The 25,511-nt window shown below is 42.7% G+C and overlaps 1 protein-coding gene across 1 annotated transcript in view; it reads left to right on the top strand.

The window, feature by feature from the left end:
- Positions 1-2,963: 2,963 nt before the first annotated feature.
- The window catches only part of LOC132368134 (probable ATP-dependent RNA helicase DDX60), an 83,460-nt gene continuing 60,912 nt past the window's right edge, over positions 2,964-25,511 (top strand). Inside the window, exons 1-10 of the mRNA XM_059926712.1 lie at positions 2,964-3,048; positions 8,333-8,437; positions 8,616-8,685; positions 9,986-10,175; positions 11,752-12,093; positions 13,930-14,046; positions 14,959-15,120; positions 16,452-16,610; positions 22,611-22,752; positions 23,714-23,869. Coding sequence (XP_059782695.1) covers positions 8,434-8,437; positions 8,616-8,685; positions 9,986-10,175; positions 11,752-12,093; positions 13,930-14,046; positions 14,959-15,120; positions 16,452-16,610; positions 22,611-22,752; positions 23,714-23,869 — 1,342 coding nt within the window. The 5' untranslated portion in view covers positions 2,964-3,048; positions 8,333-8,433. The remainder of the gene's footprint in view (positions 3,049-8,332; positions 8,438-8,615; positions 8,686-9,985; positions 10,176-11,751; positions 12,094-13,929; positions 14,047-14,958; positions 15,121-16,451; positions 16,611-22,610; positions 22,753-23,713; positions 23,870-25,511) is intronic.

The raw sequence follows: 25,511 nt of genomic DNA, 5'->3' as shown, positions 1-25,511 counted from the left end.
GTATCCCCTGATTTCAGGGAAGAAGGTAAAGGGGGTGGTTGGAGTGACCTTCCTGCTTCTTGCCGTCCAGCTGAGATGTTCCATGTGCTGAGGTGCCATATTTTGGGGAAGCTTCACTGCCTTGACATCCTCGACATCTTTGAGCCTGCCAGGGATCCCTGAGTTCCTCCAGGGGCACATCTGCTCTCTGGGGGGCTTGTCAGGTGAGAGCAGATATACCCCCATGCCCAACCCCCCGCCCTGGCCAGCTCCTCTGTCCTCCAGATCAGCTGCATTTACCCAGGAGTTGTCACTGCCTGACCACCAGCACGATTATTTCAGCAAGCAATCACGAGTTCCCGAGGGAACCAGGGTCACCCCACCCTCTGGTTATGACTAAGTCTGCCTTCTGCAGTCCCACCTGGTGACTTTGCTCCCCGGTCCTGGCCTGTGTGCCCTGCCTGGGGTGCCGCCTCCTTCCGGGGCTGTGAGTACATGGGACAAACCACCCGTCAATCACGTCTGTCCAGGACAGGGGTCCTGCGCTTGGCTGTGGCCCCTGACTCGAGGGCGGGTGGAAGGAGACCTATTAAACGGTTGGAGGGTCCCCAAGAGGAAGGAGTAGAAGCGATGAGGAAGCACTGGAATGTGCTCAGCAGGGACCGGACAGGCTCCGTCTTCCGTGCTCACCGGTGACCCTGGCAGCAGGTGGACATGGGATGGAGGGACCGGCCGCAGTCCAGCAGGGCAGAGCTGTCTCAGCCATCCCGGTGAGAAGTGGTGATGCCCTCCCTGGCCTGTGGAAAATGGGAGCACAGAGGTGCTAGATTCCATCCATGTTGGGAGCTCAAGTTCACTGGGATTTGAGTGAAGATTCAACAACAGTCCCCAGGCTCTCATTTGAGCAACTGTTACCTGATCACTCCATTAATCCCAAGAGATGGGAGGGAAATAAATAGATCTAAAGAATACTGTAACTGAAACCGAGGGAGAAGAGGCTCTTAGGAAAAGAGAGGTTGGCTAAAATCTTTCAAAAATTTCGGAGAGAGAAGTCAGTGAATCGTGGACCAGAGGAGCATTGTCTGGATTTCTCCATCACTGACCCATCACTGGTCTCTGACAGAGCAGTTTCAAGGCAGGTCTGGAATAAAGGGGCTCAAGGACTCGGAGGAGGGGAAGAGGTGTAGACAGTGCGTGTAGACCACGAGAGGCCACCGTGCCAAAAAGAGGGTGGCTTCCGCCTCCCTCTGGTAAGGACCCTCCGAGCCCCCCCCCCCCCCCCCCCGGGTAAGTACCAATCATCTCCTCAGCTCCAGAGCCTTACGTAAGTCCATCCTGCAAAGTATTGATACCTTTGCTCTGAGCTCATGGGTGTCAGGAGTCAGGACACTGACCTTTGGACAGGAGGAGGGAGCGGCATTGCCCAGCTGGCCCCAGGCAAGTGCCTTAGAGAGCTTCGTGAAGGAGGGACACAAACGGAAGGTCACTTTAGACCAGTCAGGTGTCAAGTTCCAAGTTCTCTTGTTTTCTTTCTATCATCACAACCAACGCATCACAAACTTGCAAATAAATAATCAATAAAAGCCTGATGGCTGTGAGAAGTGTCCACCTTCTCAGCCCCTGCCCTTTTCTCCAGTCGATGGCCATCTGTCTGTTTTCCCCTGTGGAGCAGTGAGAGCCTGGACCTCTCTTCTTTCCTCGCGGACAGAGCAGCTCCTGGCTTCCCACTGTTGCTAAGATTCCCCCACCCACCACTTCCTGGAATTCCAGCGTATTTGTACATTGACAGCGCTCATGAAGTTCATGAAATCAAGCACGTGAGCACGGTAAGCGACTGCAAACATCAACAGGCAGAAATTACGTAAAAATAGCATCAATTAAAGTGAGAAGTAGGGAATTCCCTGGCCATCCTGCGGTCAGGACTCTGCCTTTTCACTGCCTGAGTTTCAGTCCCCTGGTGGGGGAACTAAGATCCCACAAGAACAAAAAAAAACAACAGAATGTTGCGCTTTCAGTTTTACAGAAGGATATTTCTCGGTCCATGAAAGCTCCAAATATAGTTTACACAGAACGGTAATTCTCAGCTTCTCATCACAGAAACTCTAAGTTCATGCGTTCTTAACTGGTTTTGTTTTTCTTTTTGCATAAAGGTGGAATGTCAGATTCCACAGTACCTTACGTTTGAGAAATGGAATATATTTCCTGCCACATCATTAAACAAAGGACGTCACAGTCATCCGCGATTGCAGCCCTCCAAAGTGAGCCGGTGAGCCCTGAGGGAACTCAGGAAGGAAAAGAATACCTGCCGTCCAGCAGCCATCAGACTGCAGCCACTCCCTGCGGTGAGCCACGCGGAAACTCAGGGTGTGAAAATACAGGACGCTGGCCCCAGACAGTTGAGGTGCATATCACAGGAATGATTTCGCTGAGCCCAGACTCTTAAATCTTCCCATGCATAGAAAAGCACTAACTTCCTTAACTTGAGATATCTGGTTTTCCTTAATTAACAATAATCTTCTGACGTTCAGACTACCTGCCCTTTGTTGCAAAAACTATAGAATCTGGCTCCGCCCCCCTCACCTCCTCAGAGCAGTTTCTCAGGGTTTCTTGAGATGCTGCCTCCTGGGCTTGAAGTCCTAAAAATTCCTGCCGAGTAAAACGTAACTCTCAATTTCTAGGTTGTGAATATTTTTTAGGTGGGCACATTTCACCTATTTCTAATTCCGCCTCTTCTTGATTTTATCTTGTTTAGATAGACGTCCCGGATTTCTCTGCCTCATTTCCCTCTATTTCATGCCCAAATCCCAAAGTCCTCTGCTGCCTCTTGCTGGATGTTGTGGCGGAAGGATGCTCAAACCCCCCACCAGCTCACCCAACTGAAGCGCGGTGAAACGAAACTTGCACCTGAAGTGCTGGAGACCAGAAAGGAAACCGAAAGTCTCCCGGACCTCTGGCCTGCCGGGGGCCCCGCCCCGCCCCGCCCGACCTCTACCCTGGTCCTGCGCTCCGCGCCCTCCTGTATCTGCCGAGCGCTCAGCTGCCCTTCAGACGCTGCGGGACCGGCTCCAGGTTCGGTCCGGGGTAAAGGGTGTGAGGGCGTCTCGGGGGTCCCGGGGCGCTGCGGTCTCGCAGGGGCTCGAGGTCTTTGACCTGATGGGCGGGGAGGTGCCCGGCGCGGGCGCTGGGCGCGGGGGATGCAGGGCGGGGGCGAGGGATGCGGGATGCTGCGGGGGGCGGCGCGTCGCAGAGCTCCGGAGTTGCAAGGGGGCTGTGGGCGCTGGCGGGGGCAGGGAGCGCTGAGATCTGAGGTCTGAGGAGGGAGACGAGCGCGCAGGCACTAAGGGTCCTCTTCGGAGAAAGGGTGGGCGTGGGGTTGCTGGGGAGACCAAGGCGCGTCAGAGGCGGGCAGGGCCGGTGAGCCCTGGACGGGGCAGCGCCAAGCAGCTTTCTCACGCCTGCGGAGCCTCGGACCCAAACCAAACTTGCAGAATCAGAGTCTGCATTTTCCTAAGGTCTCCCAGGTGATTCCTACATTTCAGTGGCTTAGCGCTGTAAGAATTTACTTTTTTTAACGAAGTATTCACGGTCAAGGGGTACGCATTCGTTTTCTATTGCTGTGCAACAAATGATGACCCCTTCAGTGGCTGAAGTCCGTCGAAATTCACCGTGTTAGAGTTTCGGTGGAGGGGAAGTCCAGACACACGGGGGCTGAGCGCGGACCTGCGTCTCCCGGCTGGAATGAAGGCTTCCGCTGGCTGGAAGGAGACAGTGCCTTGCAGCTGTGGGGTTGGAGCTCCCTGTTTCTTGTTGGCCGCAGGCTCCTCCTGGCCTGTAGGGACCCCGCTGAGGGGCTTAGCCTCAGCTTTAGGTCTGCAGAGCCGGCAGGAGAATCTCCTGTCTCCTGTGTATGATAGCCTCGCGGATGTACGCCCATCGGGGGAGACGCTGTCCCACTAAAGTCCCAGGTCCTGCCCACGCCCAGGGGACAGGTTATGGGGGGCGGGGCACACCGGGGAGGCTGGGGTCTCAGAGGCCACCCTCAAGTCCTGCCCACTGCGGGCCAGCTCCTCTCCAGGCCACGTTTCAGGAGCGGTCCCCTTGCGTCCTCCACCATCGCCTGGACCATGTCCTCTGGCTCTGGCTGTCTCTCCTCCAACGTGTAGTCCACGATTCCCCTTTTTTTCCCTTCTTTCGATTTAAGATTTTAAAATCAGAACCCAAACAAGGTTCTGACACTTCTGTGTTTGGAAGTTTGTTACCATCTCTTTTATCCTCTTGCAATTTATTTCTTAATAAGCTGGGGGGTTTTGTTTTAAACTTTATATTGGTGGTGGGTTGCTGTTGTTGTGTTTTTAATCTTGTCTTGTAGTGATTCTCCTAGTCCTCTTGGCATATTTTAACATTTAACATGTTCTTCTGTTTTCTACATTTGTAAACCACAGTTCTTGCTACCAGAGTTTTGATCAAATTCAGGTTTAAGATACTCCCCTCCCCCCGCTGGAGTATTTCACACTGGTGTAGTTCTGTATGGAAACAGCTCTTTGCCTCTATTTTTGTTGTGTTATCACCTAAAAATGCCGAGATCGATTAGTTTACTAGAAGCTGTAAACTGGAAACACCCAGTTCTACATTTTTGTCTCTGTTTGTTAGCTGGGTTACCCCCGGCCTCACAGAAATGAAGCCTCCCAATTTGGCTAATTGTATTAATGTCATACTATCAGGGTTTGTCATAATTTATAGTATTTTATGACTTGAATTCTTGTGATTTGTGTCTATGTTGACTCAAAAATGGAAAACCAGTTAGCAGCACTTACAAAATTATGATTATGTACAATTGTAGGAAGTCTTTATCTTTGGCTGGGAAACATAGTTCTATATCATTAAGACTACTGCTTGAAATGGATACTTCTCAAAATTCAAAGTGTCATGCATCCTCTTATTTTTCTTTTTAGCTTCCTTTAATTCTTGTGGACCATACATAATTTCAATGTTTCTTTTGATTGCCCTCTTTATCTTTTTTCTTCAACTTTCTGTACTTTTAAAATAAATTTTCATTTAAGATGAGTAGTTGGTGAAGTTTCCGACTTTTTAAAAATTTTTTAATTAATTAATTTTTAAAATTCGTTAATTTCTTTTTTTTTCGTTAATTTATTTTTGGCTGCGTTGGATCTTCGTTGCTGCGCGCGGGCTTTCTCTAGTTGCGGTGCGCGTGCTTCTCATTGCGGTGGCTTCTCTTGTTGTGGAGCACGGGCTCTAGGCACGTGGGCTTCAGTAGTTGTGGCGCGCAGGCTCAGTTGTTGTGGCTGGCGGGCTCTAGAGCGCAGGCTCAGTAGTTATGGCTCACGGGCCCAGTTGCTCCGTGGCATGTGGGATCTTCCCAGACCAGGGCTCGAACCCGTGTACCCTGCATTGGCAGGCGGATTCTTAACCACTGCGCCACCAGGGAAGCCCCTGACTTCTTAAATGTCTAGTAGTACTGTCTTTTTCCTCTCTTGATGAATTGAATGACTGTTTGCATGCAGAATTCTTAGTTCAAAATATTTTCCTCTCAGAACTTTGAAAGTATTCTTTCCTTTTATCAAGACATCCATAATGCTCTCATTTTGATGTGTTGTATCTGTGTGCCAGGTACTAATTTAATCCATTTGTATGCATCAGCTCATACTTTTAAATGGCTTGAAAACACAGCCAGGGGGAGTAATATGATTGTCTGATGAGTGGATGAGTGAAGTGAGACCCGAGAAAGTAACTTACCTCAACTGTAGTATGTTCAGAACTGGGGTGAGAAGCCCGGCGTCCTGCCTGTGAGCAACTCTGCTCACATCTGCCTGTCTGCCTTACACCTCTCTGTGGTGCTTCCATCTTCCTCTGTATTCCTGGAGCTCTTCGGTTTTCACAGGCTGTGTCTAAGCATGGTTTTCTCTTTTGCCATTATTTCTGCTCAGTTCTTGGAAAAAAGTTTCAATCTAAAAAAGTATATTTTTCTTTAACTCTGGCCTAATATCGTTATATTATGCTAACTATTATATCTTTGATTACTTTTAATTTATCCCCACCCCATTTTGCAATCGTACTTCTCTGTGACTGGAATTACTGTGAAATGGACTTAGAACTTGTTGATCTATCCTCCATATTTTAGTAATTTTTCTGTTTTCCATCTCTTTGATTTTCTCTTCTCTCCTCTAAGAAATTTCCTGGATTTTAACCCCTAGATCGCTAACTTGAAATTTCAGCATGCCCATTCCATTGTTCTGCGCGTAAATTATTTTTCTGAAATTGTATTTAAAATTTTTATGAGCATTTCCTTTTTTTGATTTGCTGTAGCAACCTCTTATTATTTTATTAGTTAATGTCATTGTCATTATTAGAACTCTAACGGGAGTTTTTTTTTTTAAAGGACTGTTCTGTCCTTGAATCGTGTTTGTTCATCTGGCTTCTTATTTTTTCTTTTCTTCCCCCTTAAATGTCTAGCGATTCTAATTTTTTATACATGTTCACTCGTGGTTATTATGTTAGGTAGCTGGTTTTATTTTCCTTAGCATGTTTCTCCCTTACATGAGAGAGAACTGAGCATAATGGTTGTGGATTCTGTGTGATGTTTAGGTGAGAACGAGTGTGGGGTAAAGTTTAATATGGAAAGCTTCCTGTAGGATGTGTGAGGGTGGGGGAACAGGCCGGGAGTCCCTTACCTGTCAGATGAAGGAGGCTTTATTCTGCCAACATAGCTGTTGTTGAAAATTTGCCCAGTGTCCAGCATGCACTCATGTCCCATTAGTCATTGTTAGTCAATTTCAAAACCTGTATTATCTCTTACAGTTTATGTGTATTATATTTTCAAGTGAAGGTGTTAGGACTTAATTTGTTTGGAGCTCACTGCTTAATACATGAACTCTTAGGTATTCATTTTGTCCTAGGAGTACGATTAAAAAAAAAAAGTCCTGAGACGTTAAGCGTACTGGGAACCTCTGGGATGCTGTGATTTAACCCATCTCATCTCGTGTATCTGATACTGTCTTCCCTGATGCTGTGTCTCTCTGTCCAAGTGACTTCGTCCACACCGGTGGCCTCACTTAACCATACTACTGAAATTACTCTCACACTGAGGTCTAGCCCAGACCTCGTGTTTGATCTCCAGACCTGTACATTTAATTACTTACAGGACATATCCCACAGTAAGTCGAACCCAGGCTGACCAAAAATGAACTTAGGCTCTTTCCCTGACGTTGGCCGCATCCCAAGGTTTCCAGCCCAGGGAGCAGCCTCGCCTTCATCCGATTGCGTCAGGTAGAATCCTAAGGGGCTCCTCTTCTCTATCCGTAGCTGATCCATTACCTCATCATGTCAAACTCACCTTCTGAGTATCTAAGATTAACATGTGCCTCAAACTACTGTCCAGCTGCACTACACGCTGCTACTACCGTTGCTCTAGAACAGTGGCTTTCTCTCCGCCTCACAGGCGGGGTCTTTGCTTCACCCCATCTAGTCTCTGTACTGGAGCCAGAGTAATCTTCCAAGACGCAAAGTCAGTCACATTACTACCTGCTGAAAATCCATCAGTGGGTTTTAGGACGACAAACATGCGATCAGAGGCTCTGCATGACTCTGTGTTTCTGCAGCCTTCCGCACTCCAGCGCAGCTGGCTTCTTCTCAGGACCCAGAACCATCCACACACTTTCCTGCCACAAGGCTTTTGCGCCAGGTGTTCTGGGTTCTCTCTGCCTGCAGTGCTACCCACCCCACCCCTTTGTTTAATTAATTCTCGTCTTATCCTTCAGAACTCAGCTCAAGCATTGCTTCTTTAGGGAAGTTGCCACTGACCTTTTGACTTTGTCGCATTTGCAACGTTCCATTGTTTGTATGATTATCTGATTGATATTTATCTTTCCTGGTAAATTTTTTTTTTTTTTTAACTTTGGGTTTATTTATTTATTTATGGCTGTGTTGGGTCTTCGTTTCTGTGCGAGGGCTTTTCTCTAGTTGCGGCAAGTGGGGGCCACTCTTCATCGCGGTGCGCGGGCCTCTCATTATCGCGGCCTCTCTCGTTGCGGAGCACAGGCTCCAGACGCGCAGGCTCAGTAGTTGTGGCTCACGGGCCTAGTTGCTCCGCGGCATGTGGGATCTTCCCAGACCAGGGCTCGAACCCGTGTCCCCTGCATTGGCAGGCAGATTCTCAACCACTGCGCCACCAGGGAAGCCCATTCCTGGTAAATTTTAAGTTTCGTGGGAACTGACAGCATTTTGACTTTTGTTCGTTCTTGTATTCCCAGTGCCTAAAGTTTTGTTTAACACACGGTAGTCATTCAGTACTGTTTGTTGATGGAATAATTCCTTTCTAATTTTTCTTTCTTTGTAGGTCTGCCATTTTCATTAGCATCTGCCACTTAGAGGTACCACACTAAAGGATATTTGCTATATTTAATATTTTCCAGTTCAGGTTGGAGGCACGTGGCAAGAATGGGTAATTTTCAATTTAAAATATTTATAAATTGTAAAATAATGATTCTGCAAGCTACACAGATTTAATAGAATTAACTTTATGACTGTTTTTTCTTTCTCAAATAATTTGTAAATGATAGCTCTTTTAAAAAGAATTGATTGAAAATAATTCATTCTCTTTCTCTCTCTCTTTTTTTTAGGTTTAGAAAAGTACCGGATGCTTTTAGAGAGAATGTCACAGTTGATTTTGGATCAAATGGCAAAAGCTGAGTGAGTGTTGTAGTAATAAATCAAGAGATATAAACTTCTACATCTTATTCCCTGTGTATCGGATTGGCCTTAAAGCGATTATCTATCATCTACCGTCTGTCTATTATCTATCTATCTATCCATCCATCCTTCCATCTATCCATATTATCTAATCTATTTATCATTTATCTTAGTATAAGTATTATAGTATTTTATATATATATATGAGGTTGTTGAACAGAGAACTTTTAGAGCTATTTGATGGTCAGTGGAAACAGTCTTCCCCTCCTTTATTGTCCGTGGCTGTCAATGGATCCATCGTCTTATGAAAGGATGAGATTTTTTTTTTCCCCGTATTTGAGAGCATTTATTCAATCTGCTCGAAATCATGCTTACAATTTCCACATATTTTTTTTTTAAACATCTTTATTGGAGTATAATTGCTTTACAATGGTGTGTTAGTTTCTGCTTTATAACAAAGTGAATCAGTTATACATATACATATGTCCCCATATCTCTTTCTTCTTTCATCTCCCTCCCTCCCACCCTCCCCATCCCACCCCTCTAGGTGGTCACAAAGCACCAAGCTGATCTCCCTGTGCTATGCGGCTGCTTCCCACTAGCTATCTATTTTACGTTTGGTAGTGTATATATGTCCATGCCACTCTCTCACTTTGTCCCAGCTTACCCTTCCCCCTCCCCATATCCTCAAGTCCATTCTCTAGTAAGTCTGTGTCTTTATTCTTTATTCCCGTCTTGCCCCTAGGTTCTTCATGACTTTTTTTTTTTTTTTTTTTAGATTCCATATATATGTGTTAGCATACGGTATTTGTTTTTCTCTTTCTGACTTACTTCACTCTGTATGACAGACTCTAGGTCCATCCACCTCACTACAAATAACTCAATTTTGTTTCTTTTTATGGCTGAGTAGTATTCCATTGTATGTATGTGCCACATCTTCTTTAGAAAGGATGAGATTGATGAAGCAGGAAGGTCTATATTCAGATATAGGTGTTCAGTCCCTGAGTCCAGCCCACATTTTGGCCTTAGATAACGTGCTCTCTTTTCGAGCCTCAGTTTCCTTCCCTGTTGAGTGGAGGTGATGCTGATTCTTCCTGTGAAGGACACTCATGCATGCAGATGTCTTTGGCAAGTCAGTGTAGAGACCAACATGAAAGAATTACTCAGTAAATCAAGCTATTGATGATAATGATGATGAAGATGATAATGATGATGAAGTTAATAATGATAATAAAGCTGCTGCCTTTTGGGCCTGATTTCATCTTCGTGTAATTTTTCATTTTCACTGTTTGTGTTTTAGTTATGACAGTCTGTTCAATGATTTTGTTGAGTCTGAGTTTTTTCTGATTGATGGAGACTCACTGCTGATGACTTACGTCTGTGAGAAATCCTTGCGGCCTGAACAGGGCCTGCACTTCTTCTACCTGGTTGAACGCTACCTTGTGGATCTAATTAGTAAAGGAGGACAGTTTGCCGTCGTTTTCTTCAAGGTAACGTGACAGTTGGGTTCTTTTCTATGATTTGAGAACTAAGACTACAATGACATTGTTTTATAAGTAGATTTTTTTTCTTATTTCAAAGTGAAGTAGATCTATAAAAATTCAGCAAATTTAAAGGGAAGAACAGGAAAAAAAAGTGACCCATGATCCCAGTATTCAGAAATGACTGCATTGAGGATTATTATTATTATTTTTATTGGGGCATAGTTGTTTTACAATGTTGCGTTAGTTTCTACTGTACAGCAAAGTGAAGTAGAGTTCCCTCTGCTCTACAGTAGGTTCTCATGAGTTATCTATTTCATACATACTAGTGTATATATATCAATCCCAATTTTCCAATTCTTCCCACTCCCCCCTTTCCCCCCTTGGTGTCCATACGTTTGTTTCTATTTCTTTGTCCCTGTTTCTGTCTTGCAAACCGGTTCGTCTGTACCCTTTTTCTAGATTCCACACATATGCGTTAATATACGATATTTGTTTTTCTCTTTCTGACTTACTTCACTCTGTATGACAGTCTCTAGGTCCATCCACGTCTCTACAAATGACCCAGTTCAAAAAGACACACGCACCCCAGTGTTCATTGCAGCACTGTTTACAATAGCCAGGTCAACCTAAATGCCCATCACAGACGAATGGAGAAAGAAGATGTGGTACATGTATACAATGGAATATTACTCAGCCATATAAAGGAATGAAATTGGGTCATTTGTAGAGGATTATTTTTTATTTGCCTTCATGGAGCTTTCCTGTGAGGACACACAGGACCCTGGAGGAGGGGGAGGTGTGTCCTCGGAAGCGGCCGAGCTGATCTCCGGGTTCTAATCTCCCAACTCCAAGTAGATCCACCTCTGTCTTCAAAACTCAACAGTTTGTTTGAGCCCAGAGGTGGATCAAACTCACCAATGTTGCTTTGTTCTTATTTGCTCTGCAGTAAATACATCCAAGGGAAGATACTTGGTCTTGTTTTTTTGAATGTGCATATAACTAATGAAATTTTAGCAGTTTCAAATACACGTATGTATCATACCACCTCCTCCTCCTCATTCTATCCCTAAAGGTAACCAGTGCGTTATTCTTGGAGGTTTTGGTGCATGTCTGTTCAATTCTTTTGTGATCCATATTATCGTTAGATATTTGAACATTGCTGACTGCCTGCAAGCAATGCACGAATTGTGGGCTTTTGATAAAAACCGGTGCTACTTCCGGATGACCTGGGACTGTCCCTGCAGAGTGATCCACCCCAGCTTTCCCTGTGGGTGATTTATAGCTACCATTTGCTTTTACATATTTTTCTTTCCTTTTTCTTTTTGAAGTGAGATTGGAGAGGAGAAGAATTAGAATGGGAAGGGAAAGTGTGAGTTAAAGGGGACACGTGTATTTAAACCCAAATTGTGATTTGTGGCATGTATTTGCAAAATGACAGTCAAGGATCAAGGGTCTGTGTTCTGACTATAAAACAGAATACAACTATGTTGGAACCTATTCCTTTAATGACTTTCATGGTATGTGTTAACCAACAAAACTAGTAGACAGGTAGATGATGATTTCAAAATTGTCTGCCCCACAGGACGCTGAGCATGCGTACAACAACATCCCTGAATTTCTTCCTCTGAGAATGGCATTAATTCTCCACCTTCAGCATAATACCGACATTGATGTTCGGACAGACTTTTCTGGGTGCTTCTCACAAGAGTGGAAAACTTTCTTGGAAGACAGTTACCCGTATTTTCTGATCGTTGCCGATGAAAGCCTGAGCCATCTACAAGTACACCTTTTCAACTTTTTAATCATTCAGTCCTGGGCAATGAAGGTCAATGCTGTGCTCTTCTCGGGCCAAGCATCCGATGTCCTTCGACTTTACGCGTACTTTATGCCGAGCAAGTACAGAAACCGGATGTTTTTCCAGAAGGTAGTTTGCACCTAAAAGACAAACTTTTAGAATTTCACGAAATTTTCTACATTTCTTGACTCAGTTTTATTTCTACCTCTTTTATGGAAATTATCATAGGTTTAACAGAGAGGTATAGAAAAATAGAAATGATAATAATAAAACAAAAATGCAGTCATTTATTGGGCAGTTGTTGTCATAACAATAGTGCTTGTAGTGCTTGGTACTTCCCATGAGTCATTTTATTTAACCTTCACAGTGACCCTGTGAGGGAGGTCTTAGTGTTGTCTGTGTTGTGCAGATGATGAAATAGATACTTTAACAAATAATCTGCCCATTGTCAATTCCAAATCCAGTAATACAGCCTGGATTTGAAAAGAAGCAGCCTGACCCTAGCCCTTCTGTGCTTAAGTGTGGCATGGGGTTCCACCTCCACTTAGGAAGGCCAGACGCGCGTCCACATACTAGTGAAATGATGGTGAATATGGTAGCTTTTCATGAGAAAACAATGGAGAAAGTTGATGAAGTACAATTTAAAAAAAAATTAAAAAAAAAATTTTGGCCGTACTGCATGGCACATGGGATCTTGGTTCCCCGACCAGGGACCCAGCCTGTGCCCCATGCATCGGAAGCATGGAGTCTTAATCACTGGACCTCCAGGGAGGTTCCTGAAATAAAATGATTTCTTAACATTAAATCATTAATAGAATTTTCAAATTATTTAGAATTTTAATCCTGTGATTTTATTATTTTGCTGTATTGATATAATTGGTAATGACTCTATTGAACGTTTGGGAGTTCAAAAATGCTTACCAATTTTAGAAATAAATTTTGTTTCTGTCTAATTTTCACTACTTACAGTGAATTTAGAATGTGAAGACAATTCTATATATCATCAAAATGATTTTTGTGTCAGTTAACATTTTCACTTTTTTGAGTTTAGGGTCACACCCCTCGTGGCACTGGCGACATCTGGATGGTTGTCACAAAGTCCAATAAGATAGTTTACTTTGCTTTCGTTAGAACTTCAGTCATTAAACTATTTCCAACTCTGGTTGCCTGCTGTGAATAGGAACAGCCTTGTGTGTGTGGTTTTGTTTTTTAGTTAAAAAAGTTATTTTTTATAGTGACAGGAGGTCCTGTAATCGTTCATTTCATTTTTTATTCTGTTAGAGCAATTTCTGAATCTGTGTTTGAAGAGTCCCTACAAACTTCCTTACCAGTCTTTCCTCAAGAAAAACATTTTTTAATGGAGGATTTTATTTCTGGTAAAATAATTTATTTCCTAGTTTATTGAACACTCACCTTAAAGTGGTGATTTCATTGATCAATTTGAGGACTATGTGAAATGTGTATAAAAATGCCATGCATGTTGATAATGGCTGTTGCTGGATGATCATTACCTGGGGAAGGCGGTTATGCTATTCTCTCTGCGTCTGTTTGAATTTTTTTCTAATAAAATCTAGTGCGTTAAATGGGTAAATTGTTTCTTTTTGAGATATTGAAAATGTTCTAATATTAGATTATGGCAATGGTTGCGCAACTCTGTAAATTTACCGAAAGCCATTGAATTGTACCCTTAAAGTGAGTGGATTTTGTGTCATGTTAATTATACCTTCATGAAGTTGTTAAAAGTAAAACGGACCTAGACAAAAATTAATTTGGCGAAGACAACCTAGTGCTCTTTGGCAGGCTTTAAAAGCATTGTTGATGATCTGTAATTACATTAGTGTATTTTTTTTTTTTACTTAGAAATATATTGTAACAATATTATCTTCAATATATGATTTTCTTTAGTTGGAAAGTAATGTGATATATTATTTATGACGATTTATGTGACTTGCCTTCCTTTTGCAGAATGAAAAGAACATTGAGAATGCTTATAAAACCCTGATTAAGCATTTGGAGGAATGTAGAGATTTAGCATTAGGACGTCTTTTTGGAAATTTAAAATGGAAAAATATGATGGAAGAGGTACTGAAACTTTTAAAAAACTTTTTATTTGAATGAATTGTTTAATTATTAACAAAATGCAAACATAGGTCAGAGTTCTCATATACCTCTCACCCAGCTTCCGCCCTCAGTGTTAACATCTGATGTAACCAAGGTACGTTTGTCAAACCAGGAAATAAATATCAGTATAATAATATTAACAGACAAACATATTAATAACAGACTTTAATACACCACTTTTTCTGATTATCAGAAAATTCTTCACAAATTTTATTTTTACTGGATGCCTAATATTTCTCTAATGCTGAACATTTAAATTGTTTGAAAATTGGCTTTAACAGATAACTTTGTGATGAACATCTTAGAGCATAAATCTTGGTACACATTTTGTATGACTTACCTAACCTACATACCTAGAACTTGCATAGTCAATCAGAAAGTATCAACATACATAACGATAATCATATGTATTGCCAAATAGCTTTGCAGTAACTCTGTGCCTATCTATACTCTGATTTGCAAATATAAGAGAAATGACATGTCACATGATTTCCAGTGCTATTATCCTTAAAATATACTTTGCTAATTTGAAAGTAAAAATATGCTATCTAATTATCCTTTTTGTTACTAAAATGGTTGAACACTTTTATTAATATTTGTATTTTGTGAATTATGTGCTCATCTCTTATTAAAGGCTTAGATGTTTTATTGATTTATAGGAGCTCTTTACATATTTAAACTTGTAATAATTTCATTGAAATACTTATTATTTTCCCATTTTGAATTTTGTTTCTTCCTTTAAACAGAAATGTTTATAGTTTTGTGTAGTCATATCTATTTTTCTCTTCTGTATGAGTTCTTCTAGTAAGATCACTTATGATTGAAAATATTTTTCTAAATATCACGACATTTTACCATTTCCTTCTGTGACAGGCATGTGAAACTATTTCTCTGCTTAAGCAACTGTGGCCGGAAGGATCTGACATTCGGCAAGTTCTTTGTGTTACTTCGTGCTCCTTGTCTTTGAGTTTATACCATCACTTTTTAGAAAACAGATCGAAGACCACCGATGCTCAGAAAGCTAACATCCAACAGGTGTGATAAGTTTACCATGAAACACCAGTGAAATTTTATTTATTTATTTGATTTTACTGAAACATCTATTGTGCTGTTAGATGGGTTGGTGTTCTACTCACAGATGTTTCCCTTAGTACATTTTTAGTCAAAGGTGTCCAACCCTCCAGAGGAAGATAAGAAAGTGGCCCTTGGTGAGAGTTTACCCCCTTATGATGTTCTGGGCTCTTACATGCCTTGTGCCATTAAATCTTCATGACAGCAGTTAAAGGGAGGTGCTGTGATTCTTACTGAGGTTCAGAGAGTCCAGGGAACATTCGTCAAACCCAAGGATGAAATACAGTGTGGATTGAAACCGGGTCTGTCTGTCTTATCCAAGCTCCGCTCTGTCCACTGCCTTGTGCAAGGACCTTCCTGCTGTCCTGGCTGGACAGATGCTAAAGCCACAACTTCTGTAGGGCTGACGGAGGCCATTGAGACTCTATTGACTGTTGTGGGTTTGTTCTCCAACCAACTAGCCATCCCTGTGTGTCTGCACACGTGCACGCATGCACTCAGACACACACGTGTACACGTACTGTGTTGTTTACAACCTGAGCGCTGGGGAACTCCTGGTTGAAGATTCTTATGAAAGAGAAACGCGGTTTGGTCTCTTTCTTTCATAGTTTCAGAAACGAACAGGGCTCATCGTCTTTCTCCTGCGTCCTTTAGGTCTGCTTGAATAGTGTCTTTGCAAAATAACGTAGATGGCTAGGCATGCCATTTTAAATGATCACAAAAGTGATACTAAAGCACTTGTGTCTCTGGGGCTTCTCATCGTTGGGCCCCGTCTGGCCCTGTGGAGGCACACTGAACAAGCCTCAGTCTGGTTCCAGTGACAGCCCTGCAAACATTGTCCCATCAGGTTAAATATGCCCACTCCTTTACCCTGTTTCCACTTGGGTACGTTTTCAGATTGTACCGGTTTCCTCACCCTGGTAGTTTTCCATATAACCTTTAAAATAGGGCGCCTGGGAGAGAAGAGACGGTGCATTTCACGTGTGGCCCCGCCGTGCAGAATCCTGTGAGCTCCTGACTTCGTGCGCTGCTGGGTCAGCTCGTGTGAAGTTGGGCTCAACTAAGAACACAGGAAGTTGCTTTATGTAAACTGCTACTAAGCTGGCGGTTCCCTGTCCCTCTTACCCAACATGTGCGTTATGTGAAGAAAAGAACTTTCGCAAAAATGCAGAGTGAACAGCGTAAGAGCGTGTGGTTGCTGCCCACGTGGTGCGGCTGCACCTTCTCCGAGGCGCCCAGGCATCAGGCGGTGTCCTGGCCGCGGTCCTCTGACCCACCTTCTTTATTTGATGCAGGCGGAGAGGAACTGCCCCACCCTGGAGGGGGTGACAGATTGGTGTAGACTGCACTGTCTCAGCGTGGCGTTTCTCCTCCACTTACCTCTTTCCCAAAGAGCGTGTACCAGATTCATCACTTCCCACTGGATTAAGGACCTTCAGACTTTCTTAACAATGGTAAGTATACTCTTGATTAGTTTATTTTTTTGTTTCAATTGTTAGATGTAGAAAAACCACAATGACCTTCAAAAACAGATTTGTATGGGAACAGTGGCAGCCCTTTGGCAGCTTTAAAGGTGTAAGGGCCTAAATAAGTCACTTCCCAACTTCAACAACTCTGGGTGGTAAAAACCAACAGCTTGGTGTGTCTTCAGCCTGAGGGGGTGTATCATAGTCCCCCTTCTGGTCTGTGTCAAGATCAGGATTTTGTGTCATCAACTATAAGAGATGGCTTCTGTCATGTTCTGTTCTTGAGCGCAGTTGAAGAAATCAGTGTAATAGTTGATTATCTTCACCTATTCTAGAGGACATTTAGAGGAAATTTGTAGACTTTAAAAAAATAGCAAAAGCAAAAGAAAATCTTACCCAGAGGCCCACCACTCAAGTCAATTCTGGTAACTGTTAATATTTTGGTTTATTCTGTTTTAAATGCGTAGACCTTTTTTCTGTTATTTGTTACTGTTTCTAACCCTGGAATTATATATATATAATTTTTTCTTTTCACATATTTTTCTATTTTCTTCCACACTCTTGGTTAGTTCATTTTGTAGTGGCTGCTGGCTACTTTTTAATGGATGTCCCATGGCTTGATTATTCATTCCTCATTATGGGATATTAAGAGAGTTTTGGTTGTACTATAAATGCTGCTGTTCTCCGGGTTCTGTGTGTGTAGGCTTTTGCCTTTAACGTGGGGACTCCATGCCCAGAAATGGGATTAGTGGATCAATTTAAATGGACATTGTTTAAGGATCTTGATACTTACAGTCAGAATGTTCAAGGAAAGTGCTTTAGAACCAATCAGTTAGGAAGCCAGTCCACAAATATTTATTTAATGCACGCGCATCGTGTGGATCACATGAAAAGAAGGTGTTCACCCAGCCCACCCAGCACTTTCACAGAGCTACATCTTGCAGGGAGACAGATAAGGAATTTTAAAAACTACTCCTGCAGGATAGAAACTGCAGGACGCTTTAGAATCTGATAATACAAAGACTGAACTCAATCTGAAAAGGATGACTTCTCTTAAGAAATGAAGAGAAGTTAAGTAACCCAAGTCTATGAGTAGGAGTTAGCAAGCTGGAGGGAGGCTGCACGCCAGATTCTAGGAGGTAAAGCAGCCTGTGTGATCGTGCTGAGGATGGCGTGACCGAGTGCCACTGGACTAGAGAGAACACAGGAAAGGGACAAAGTGGAAGGGACGGGTCAGAGGCAGACCCCGTGGCCCCTGCAGGTGCTCTTAGGAGGGTGGAGACGTAACCTGATGACAAGCACAGTGAGAGGCAGCTGGATGGTCTCTAGCAGGTCAGTGGCACTTTCATTTCAAAACAAGTGTCTCAGGTTCAGTGCAGAGGGTGCATCAGAGAGGTGAATCGTGGACTTGGGAAGCCAGTTAGGTGACTGTCACCGCCGTGCCTGTAAGTGGTGCTGATGTTGGGGACAAGGGCATGGGCAGAGGGCTGGGCAGTCGATCATGATTTGAGGTGTGGGGCTGACAGGTTTAGTGAGTGAGCGGCAGGGGCAGGGAGGAGTCGGAGGACAGTCTCCTCTTGAGCCTCTGGGGGGAGGGGAGGGTGCCATGGTCCACAGGATACGGGTGGAGGCCGCTGTGTGTTCAGTTTTGGAAAGAGTGCATTTGAGGGTCCAAGGACATATGCAGATGGAGGTACCAGGTGAGCTGTGTTAATACTGGTTTGGAGCTCAGCAGAGCGGGGTGAGTTGGAGGTAAAGATTGGGAGTCATCAGCCCATGGATGTTCATGTAGTGGACGAAATTATGTTGGGAGAGAGATGAGAAGAGGGCCCGGGGCAGAGACCCGAGAACGTCCAACATGCAGTGGTCCCACATAGGCTGAGGTGCTGGGAAGGAGCTGCTGAAATGGATGGAGAGGAGAGAGGGGAACGGACGGTTCTGAGAGACAGGAACCGTGTCTCCCAATGTGGGCGTGGCTGATAGGATCAGGTGTGTCGAGAGCTGTAGGGGGTCCAGGACTGAGCACAGTCTACTGGGTTCAAGGGCACAGGGCTCACTGCTGATGGGAATCAAGAGGCAGGGGAGCAGAGTGATGGGGGGCAAAGTCAGTGTCAGTGATTCAGAGGTGAGTGGGAGGGAAAACAATGGTGGAGAGGACTTTCTGTGCAAGAGGCTGAGAATAAGGGAATGCAAAGGGCAGAGCTGACACCTGGGTCAACGGAGAGTGCTTTGCAGCTCTGTTCACAACAGCCAAGACACAGAATCAACCTAAATGTCCATCAACAGAGCAATGGACAAAGAAGATGTGGCACATACATACAATGGAATATTACTCAGCCATTAAAAAGAATGAAATAATGTTATTTGCGGCAACATGGATAGACCTAGAGATTGTCATACTGAGTGAAGTAAGTCAGACAGAGAGAGACAAATACCATATGATATCACTTATATGTGGAATCTAAAAAAGATGGTACGAATGAACTTATTTACAAAACAGAAACAGACAGACATAGAAGACAATCCTATGGTTACCAGGGTGTGTAAGGGGGGAGGGATAAATTGGGAGATTGGGATTGACATATACACACTACTCTGTATAAAATAGATAACTAACAAGGACCTCTGTGTAGCACAGAGAACTCTACCCAATATTCTGTAATGACGTATTCAGGAAAAGAATCTAAAAAAGAGTGGATATAGGTATATGTATAACTGAATCAGTTTGCTGTACACCTGAAACTAACACAACATAGTAAATCAACTATACTCCAATATAAAATAAAAAATTTTAAAAAGAGTGCTTTTGAAATGACAGATGGAGCATGTCTAAATGCTGATCGTGGAAACTAAGAGAGGACAGGATGAAAATACAGGGACAGTGGGGGGAGACGGGAGGGGGTGTGGAGGATACCCTTCTATGGAGGGAGGGGTATGGCCGTTCTTACAGGAGAGAGTGAAGAAAGAATGGGACAGAGTGGCCGTGACGGAGGTTGTAGGGTCTGTTTACAGGTCCTGCTTGCTGGTGTGAGTTTTCTCTGTGAAGTAGGGACAAAGTCATGGCGAGGAAGCAAGCCCGGAAGTTTAAGGACAGTGAAATACGTGGGAAGTATTTACTGGAGGTGGGGAAGAGTAAGCTCTACTGAGAAAGACACACCACTCTGTGCTGCCTGGAACTTTGGAGGCTTCCCTTGACGTATTTGACAAAAGAATTATAGTGGCACCCGTATGTGTGATCATATACTTTTCTGTGTCCGGTGGGTCTTAACCACATGACCGTAGGCACAAGGAGGCCAGCTGATGGGATGATATGTACAGAAAGGAACAAGAGAGTTTAGGCGGGGAGGACGCCCTTGGTGGATTTGTACCATTTTATGGAAAAGAAGACAGGAAAAGAGGTTTTCGTATCTTTGCAAGGGGGTGGTGCAAATGCTGGACTAGGAAACAAAGCACCAGAGACAAGCTACAAGGACCCTATCGTGCAGGGAGAGAGCAGAGGGGCTGCTGACCTGGGGGGCCTGGGTGATCAGTAAAGGAGTGTGACGGCCATTACACGGAGCTGGAAGGATGGGCCGGCGGTGGGCGTGAGGAGCCCCTCTTCGGGGCTTGGCAGGCAGACGGACTGTCGTTCCCTGGCCTGTCCCTCCCTCTCCTTTACTTCCCATCTTACTGGAAATGCCTGCCACTCTCTGCCTGAAGGTTTGATCTTCCGGGTCTGAAATGCTGGGGTGTAATGCCCCACCGACGGCAGGTGAGGGCTGGGTGCAGGAGCCCCCAGCTTCCTTACACGTCGGGGCAGGTAACCCTGAAATGTGCTCTGTGCTCTCCGAATTCCCCGGTGGAATTAAGCTCTGGTTGTCCACAGGGGTCATGGGTTGGAAAACATGTTCCTTATTGGTTTTCTTTTCTTTCCCGTCTCACTTCTGCATCCCCTGACGGGCGCCTCTTGAGAGCAGTCACAAATTAATGCTTTTCCTTGAAGTTGAGGCTCGGGGTCTGCTTCATGGGGGAGCCCAAACGAAGGCAAGGACGGAGAGCAGGTCCTGGTGATGACGGTCACGGGTATGTCGCGGAGAATGTGACCTGGGTCAGAGGGGGGAGGGGCGTCACTGGATACAAGACGGTCAAGAAGTGTCGATGGCATCGTCCTCTTGGAGGCTGAAGTTATCTGTGGTGCTGGTGAAACTGTGCGCCAGGCAGGAAAGTCATCGTTATTTGGGGTCGTGGAGGAGCTAGGAGCATGGTGAGGAGGGGCTTCCAGGTGGAGCAGACAGATGGAAGGCAGGCTTTTGGGCCGGGGCAGGAGGATATGTTGGAAGTGACGAGGACACGCCCTCTTCTCCCTCCTGTGGTCAAGCCGTGCGTGCAGCCAGGTTGCAGGGGCGGTGCTTGCTCATCGGGAAAGGCTGCGATCCGCACTGTGGTCCCCTCTTCCTCACTTTTCCTTCCTCAGCAGACAGGTGTGTCAGAACCACACAGAAAGGAATTATTCAGGGCTTATTCGCCTTTTTGTTCTGGGGCCCCTATGGCTATCTGATGAATGCTATGGCCCCTTCCTCAGAATAATATAAATGCCTAAAATAAGGTTCTTAGGGTTACAGGGAAATCAGTTATGGTGAAATACCCTTATCAAAATATTATAACTGTATCGTTTGTGATATAGTAACACATGTGCTTCTTTGTTACTACATTAGATAATCAGATAAATACCGTACTTTCAATGGACGGTGAGTGTCAACAATATCTCGGTATGTTTGCAGTGCTTATAATGAAAACATCTGTGCTCCCTACTGGTGCCTAATCCCAGCTACCGCTTGGGAGTGATGGTATTTTGTCTGGGTTTGCAATGGAAGAAAATACAAATTTTGCCACAGGTTAGCAAAAATAAAAATGTAATTTTCTGACCCAAGTTCACGGACTCCCCGAATTCTATCAGGTGAAAAACGTCTGTGAAAACCTCTTTTCTGCACTGCCTCTCCTTCATAAGCCTGGCCTCCAGCTAGACTGGCAGGTGCCCTTACTTTGGGGATTGGAAAAACAAAAGCCAAATTCCTGGCTTTTAAAATAATAATACATGGGAACATAGGTATATGTATAACTGATTCACTTTGTTATAAAGCAGAAACTAACACACAGTTGTAAAGCAATTATACTCCAATAAAGATGTTAAAAAAATAAAAATAATAATAATAATAAAATAAAATAATAATACAGTAAGTCCCCTACATACAAACCTTCAAGTTTCGAACTTTCAAAGGTGTGAATGTGTGTTCGCATGTCCAGTCACATAAGTTAGTTCATGTGTCTGGCATGCATTGTCCTGTGCGTGGTTCCTCTACAAGTGGTTGTGCTTTTGTGCACTTTACTATCCTGTAAAGTACTATCCTGCGTTCCACTTCTATTGGATAACGCTGAGTTAAAGTTCCACATCCATATAGATAAAGAGATTATTCATATTTGGAGAGCCTGGGTGAGTTATCGTGTGTGGAGCAGAGAAGCCTCCGTTTTTCCCTCTCAGCCCAACTCCCCAAACTCGAACGCTGCCTAAAGGAAAGACCAGGTTTGTGCTCTGAGGTTGCTTGAATCGCGTCTGCCCTGAACAATCAAATGCCCTTGTTTTAAATGCTCTTTTGACCCGAAAGTAACATTGGAAGCATTAAACCCTGAGGAAAGAACAGAGGCACATTTGAAAGCAGAAGTATTTCTGTAGTCCCGTATCTGTGGGAGAAAAGTTGTAAGAGTCAAGTACGGATTTCTGTGATTGGGAATAAGGACTATGCCGAATTATTCTTGGTCAGCCTGATTTTATTTTAATCTTTCAAGGTGTGACATGTTCATTATGACCCAGCCTGGAAGGGCTCACATCCGTAAGAATGGGAAGAGCCCAGCCCACTTGCCTTTCAGTTGGATTATTGAGATGTTTGAAGTATTCTAGGTTCTTGCTAATATAAAAATTGTCACTAACTTGGTTTTTATTTCCAATTTCAGAAAAAGTGGTGTGAATACTTCATCCTAAGTAATATAGACGTTTTTGAATCTTGGAATCTGAATTTAACTCACCTTTCCGACTTGAGTGATGAGCTTTTATTGAAGAATATAGCATTTTACTATGAAAATGAAAGTGTTCAAGGTACCGCCCTAGTATGTTATAATAATTATGCCTTTACCCAGAAATAAACATTATAAAGGATTTAAAGCTTCAAAATTCTTTTCCTATACTTGCAACATATAGCAGTCATTTTCTTTCAGATATTTGTTTATGCATGTGTATAAGTGTTACTTAGTTGCAATCAGAGTGAATGTTGTATTTTAAAATATTTTTAACTTAATATTACTCCACAAGTATTTTTGGAAAAAATACATCTTTGGGAACTTGGCATTTCTAGATAATTTTAACAGGTGAATTTTTCAGTTAAATATATGCAGAACATTTTTCAGAATATTTACTCTAATTAATGTAATCATGTACTACTATTAGATATTTAGGGAATTTTAAGTTTTTCCAAAGATAAAGCTGATTTATATATTTATTGTATATAATTAATTTTTCTTTCTTTGAATAATTTTATTAGAAGAAATCTTCTGCTGTTTATTCGTAGTCAAAGAAAAATAAAAGACATTTTAAGAGAACTATAACTGATTGAGCATTATTGAAGCTTCTTTGACCTCTAAGATTTGGTTCCTACATATTGCAAGTGTTAGAATGAGTTAGCTACAAATAAATTTAGCAGTCCTCTACAAACTTTCTCATTTTTGAAAAATCATAGTTTTATTCTGTTTTATTGATTATGAAGTTATGTGTGACATAACATTTTTTATTACCTTGAAGAATAGTTAGATATTCACCATCTGTTATTGTTAGTTAAGACAGTTATAATGTTAATAGTTATCAAATACAGAAACAGGATAAACTTTAAAGTCTCCAGTCCCACAGTCAACACTAGGGACCGTTTGGCTCTAGGTTCAGTGTGGCACTCACAGAAAATTTCACTGTTTGACAAGTATTTCAGAGCTCTGTGAATTTAGTCAAAATGTGTGCTTCTGTGTATGTGTGAATGACTTTCAGTGTTTACTACTTTGAACTCATGTAGGGCTACATTTGAATTTGGGAAATGTCATTATGAAAGATTATGAACATCTCTGGGATACTGTATCAAAGTTGGTCACAAAGTTTGATGTTGGAAAGCCATTTCCTCTGAGAACAAAACAATTTCCTTTTCTTAAAAAGGATCCATCACCAATCAAAGGTAATAAATCTCTAAATTAATTTGAAATAAAAGCATCGTTCCTCTGAAAATGTTTTGAAAGCACCAGTAACTAAATGTTGCAAGTATAAATAATTTTCGGGTACTATGCATTTAAAATGACCTATATTGTCATATCCTTGGGGGCGATAATACTTTGAGTATAATTTTGAACAGTGATATGTTTTCCTTGTAACTAATGTTGTTGCCAATTTTTAAGAAAGCCAGATATATGTGACTTCCACTTCTATCAATCTGGAAGTGTAGATCAACTGAAAAATCTCTTGTGCGTAATGATGGAAATGTTAGATAAGAGACCAAACATCTTTTTACAAAATCGTAAGCAAGCTCAAAACAATAGGAGGGAAATTCCAGGAGCCAAACATGAAGGGAGAGACTGATCTCTGGGTCACTCTGAGAATTTCTAATTGTAGGTCTGCCCTCCTAAGAATCTGGGTTTCAGTGTACTCAGTCAGCAGAGTCAAGACAACTCTAAGCCGGAAAATAACCTTAAAGCGATCAAAGGAATCTGGCGTGTTCTCTGTAGAGGAACATCATCATATACCCTGGTTTTACAGGGCGTCTCTGCCACGTACGAGTGCACATGCAAATTTATAAACAGCAGAGAAATAAGCCCCCAGACAAACAGTAAGCTGCAAAACGAGAACTCTTAAGTATTTCAGATTTTGTAATTACCAAAAGTAGAATATACTATATGTGTGTTTAAAAATGCTTGAAGAAATAAAATATGAAATTTGAAACATGAAAAAATAACAAAATGATAGAAAACATCTTCACATTTTAAAATAATCAAAGTTGTAGAAATGAAAAGACTGTCAATGGATAGGTTCAAAAGCTGATTGGATTTGGCTAAAGCGAGAATTTGTGAGCTAGAAATAGATCAAAAGAACTACAGGTACAATAGCGGCGAACACATTACATACCTTAAATTTACACAGGGATACATGTCAATTATATCTCAAGCTGGAGAAATTTTAAAAGAACCGAAAAACAAACAAAAGAAATAGAGAGAAAAAAATGATAAAATACATGTTAAAAGACATGGAAGACAGAATGAAGCTGTCTAACCTTTCATTCATTTGGAGATTTGGAAGGAGAGGCCGAGCCAGTGTCGATTGGGCCGTATTTGACGAGACCGTGGCTGGCATTTGCCTGGATGATGAAAGACAGGGATTTGCACACTCAGGGCGTATGATGAGTCTCGAGTGGGACAAAGCAAACATACGCACATGCACACACACAAATACACACTAGGCACGATGCAGTGGGATTAGAGAATGTAAAAAATAAATATCTTAAAAGGACCAGAGTTACTTACAAAGGAATAAAAATTAGTCTCTAATAATAGACTTTCCCAAATATCATGATAGAAGTCAGAACATAATGAAATCGTATGTTATTCTTAAAATACAGTTTAAGAAATGAGTAGCGTGGACATTTTTCAAAATGCAAACGCTGATTTATCCATCATCCTTTCATCACTGGAGACATTTCTATATCATGAATTTCAGGAAGAATAAAATGACTCCAGATGGAAAGTGACAAAGAAAGCTAAGGGGGGTTGGGGATGTATTGATACAAGTGTAGTTTTCAGAGTACAGGGGAAGAATATATATCCCCTTTC

The sequence above is a fragment of the Balaenoptera ricei genome, chromosome 6, assembly GCF_028023285.1.
Source record: "Balaenoptera ricei isolate mBalRic1 chromosome 6, mBalRic1.hap2, whole genome shotgun sequence".
Taxonomy (NCBI): Eukaryota; Metazoa; Chordata; class Mammalia; order Artiodactyla; family Balaenopteridae; genus Balaenoptera; species Balaenoptera ricei.
The sequence above is the reverse complement of the archived record's forward strand: the minus strand, read 5'-3'. Positions and strand labels throughout refer to the sequence as shown.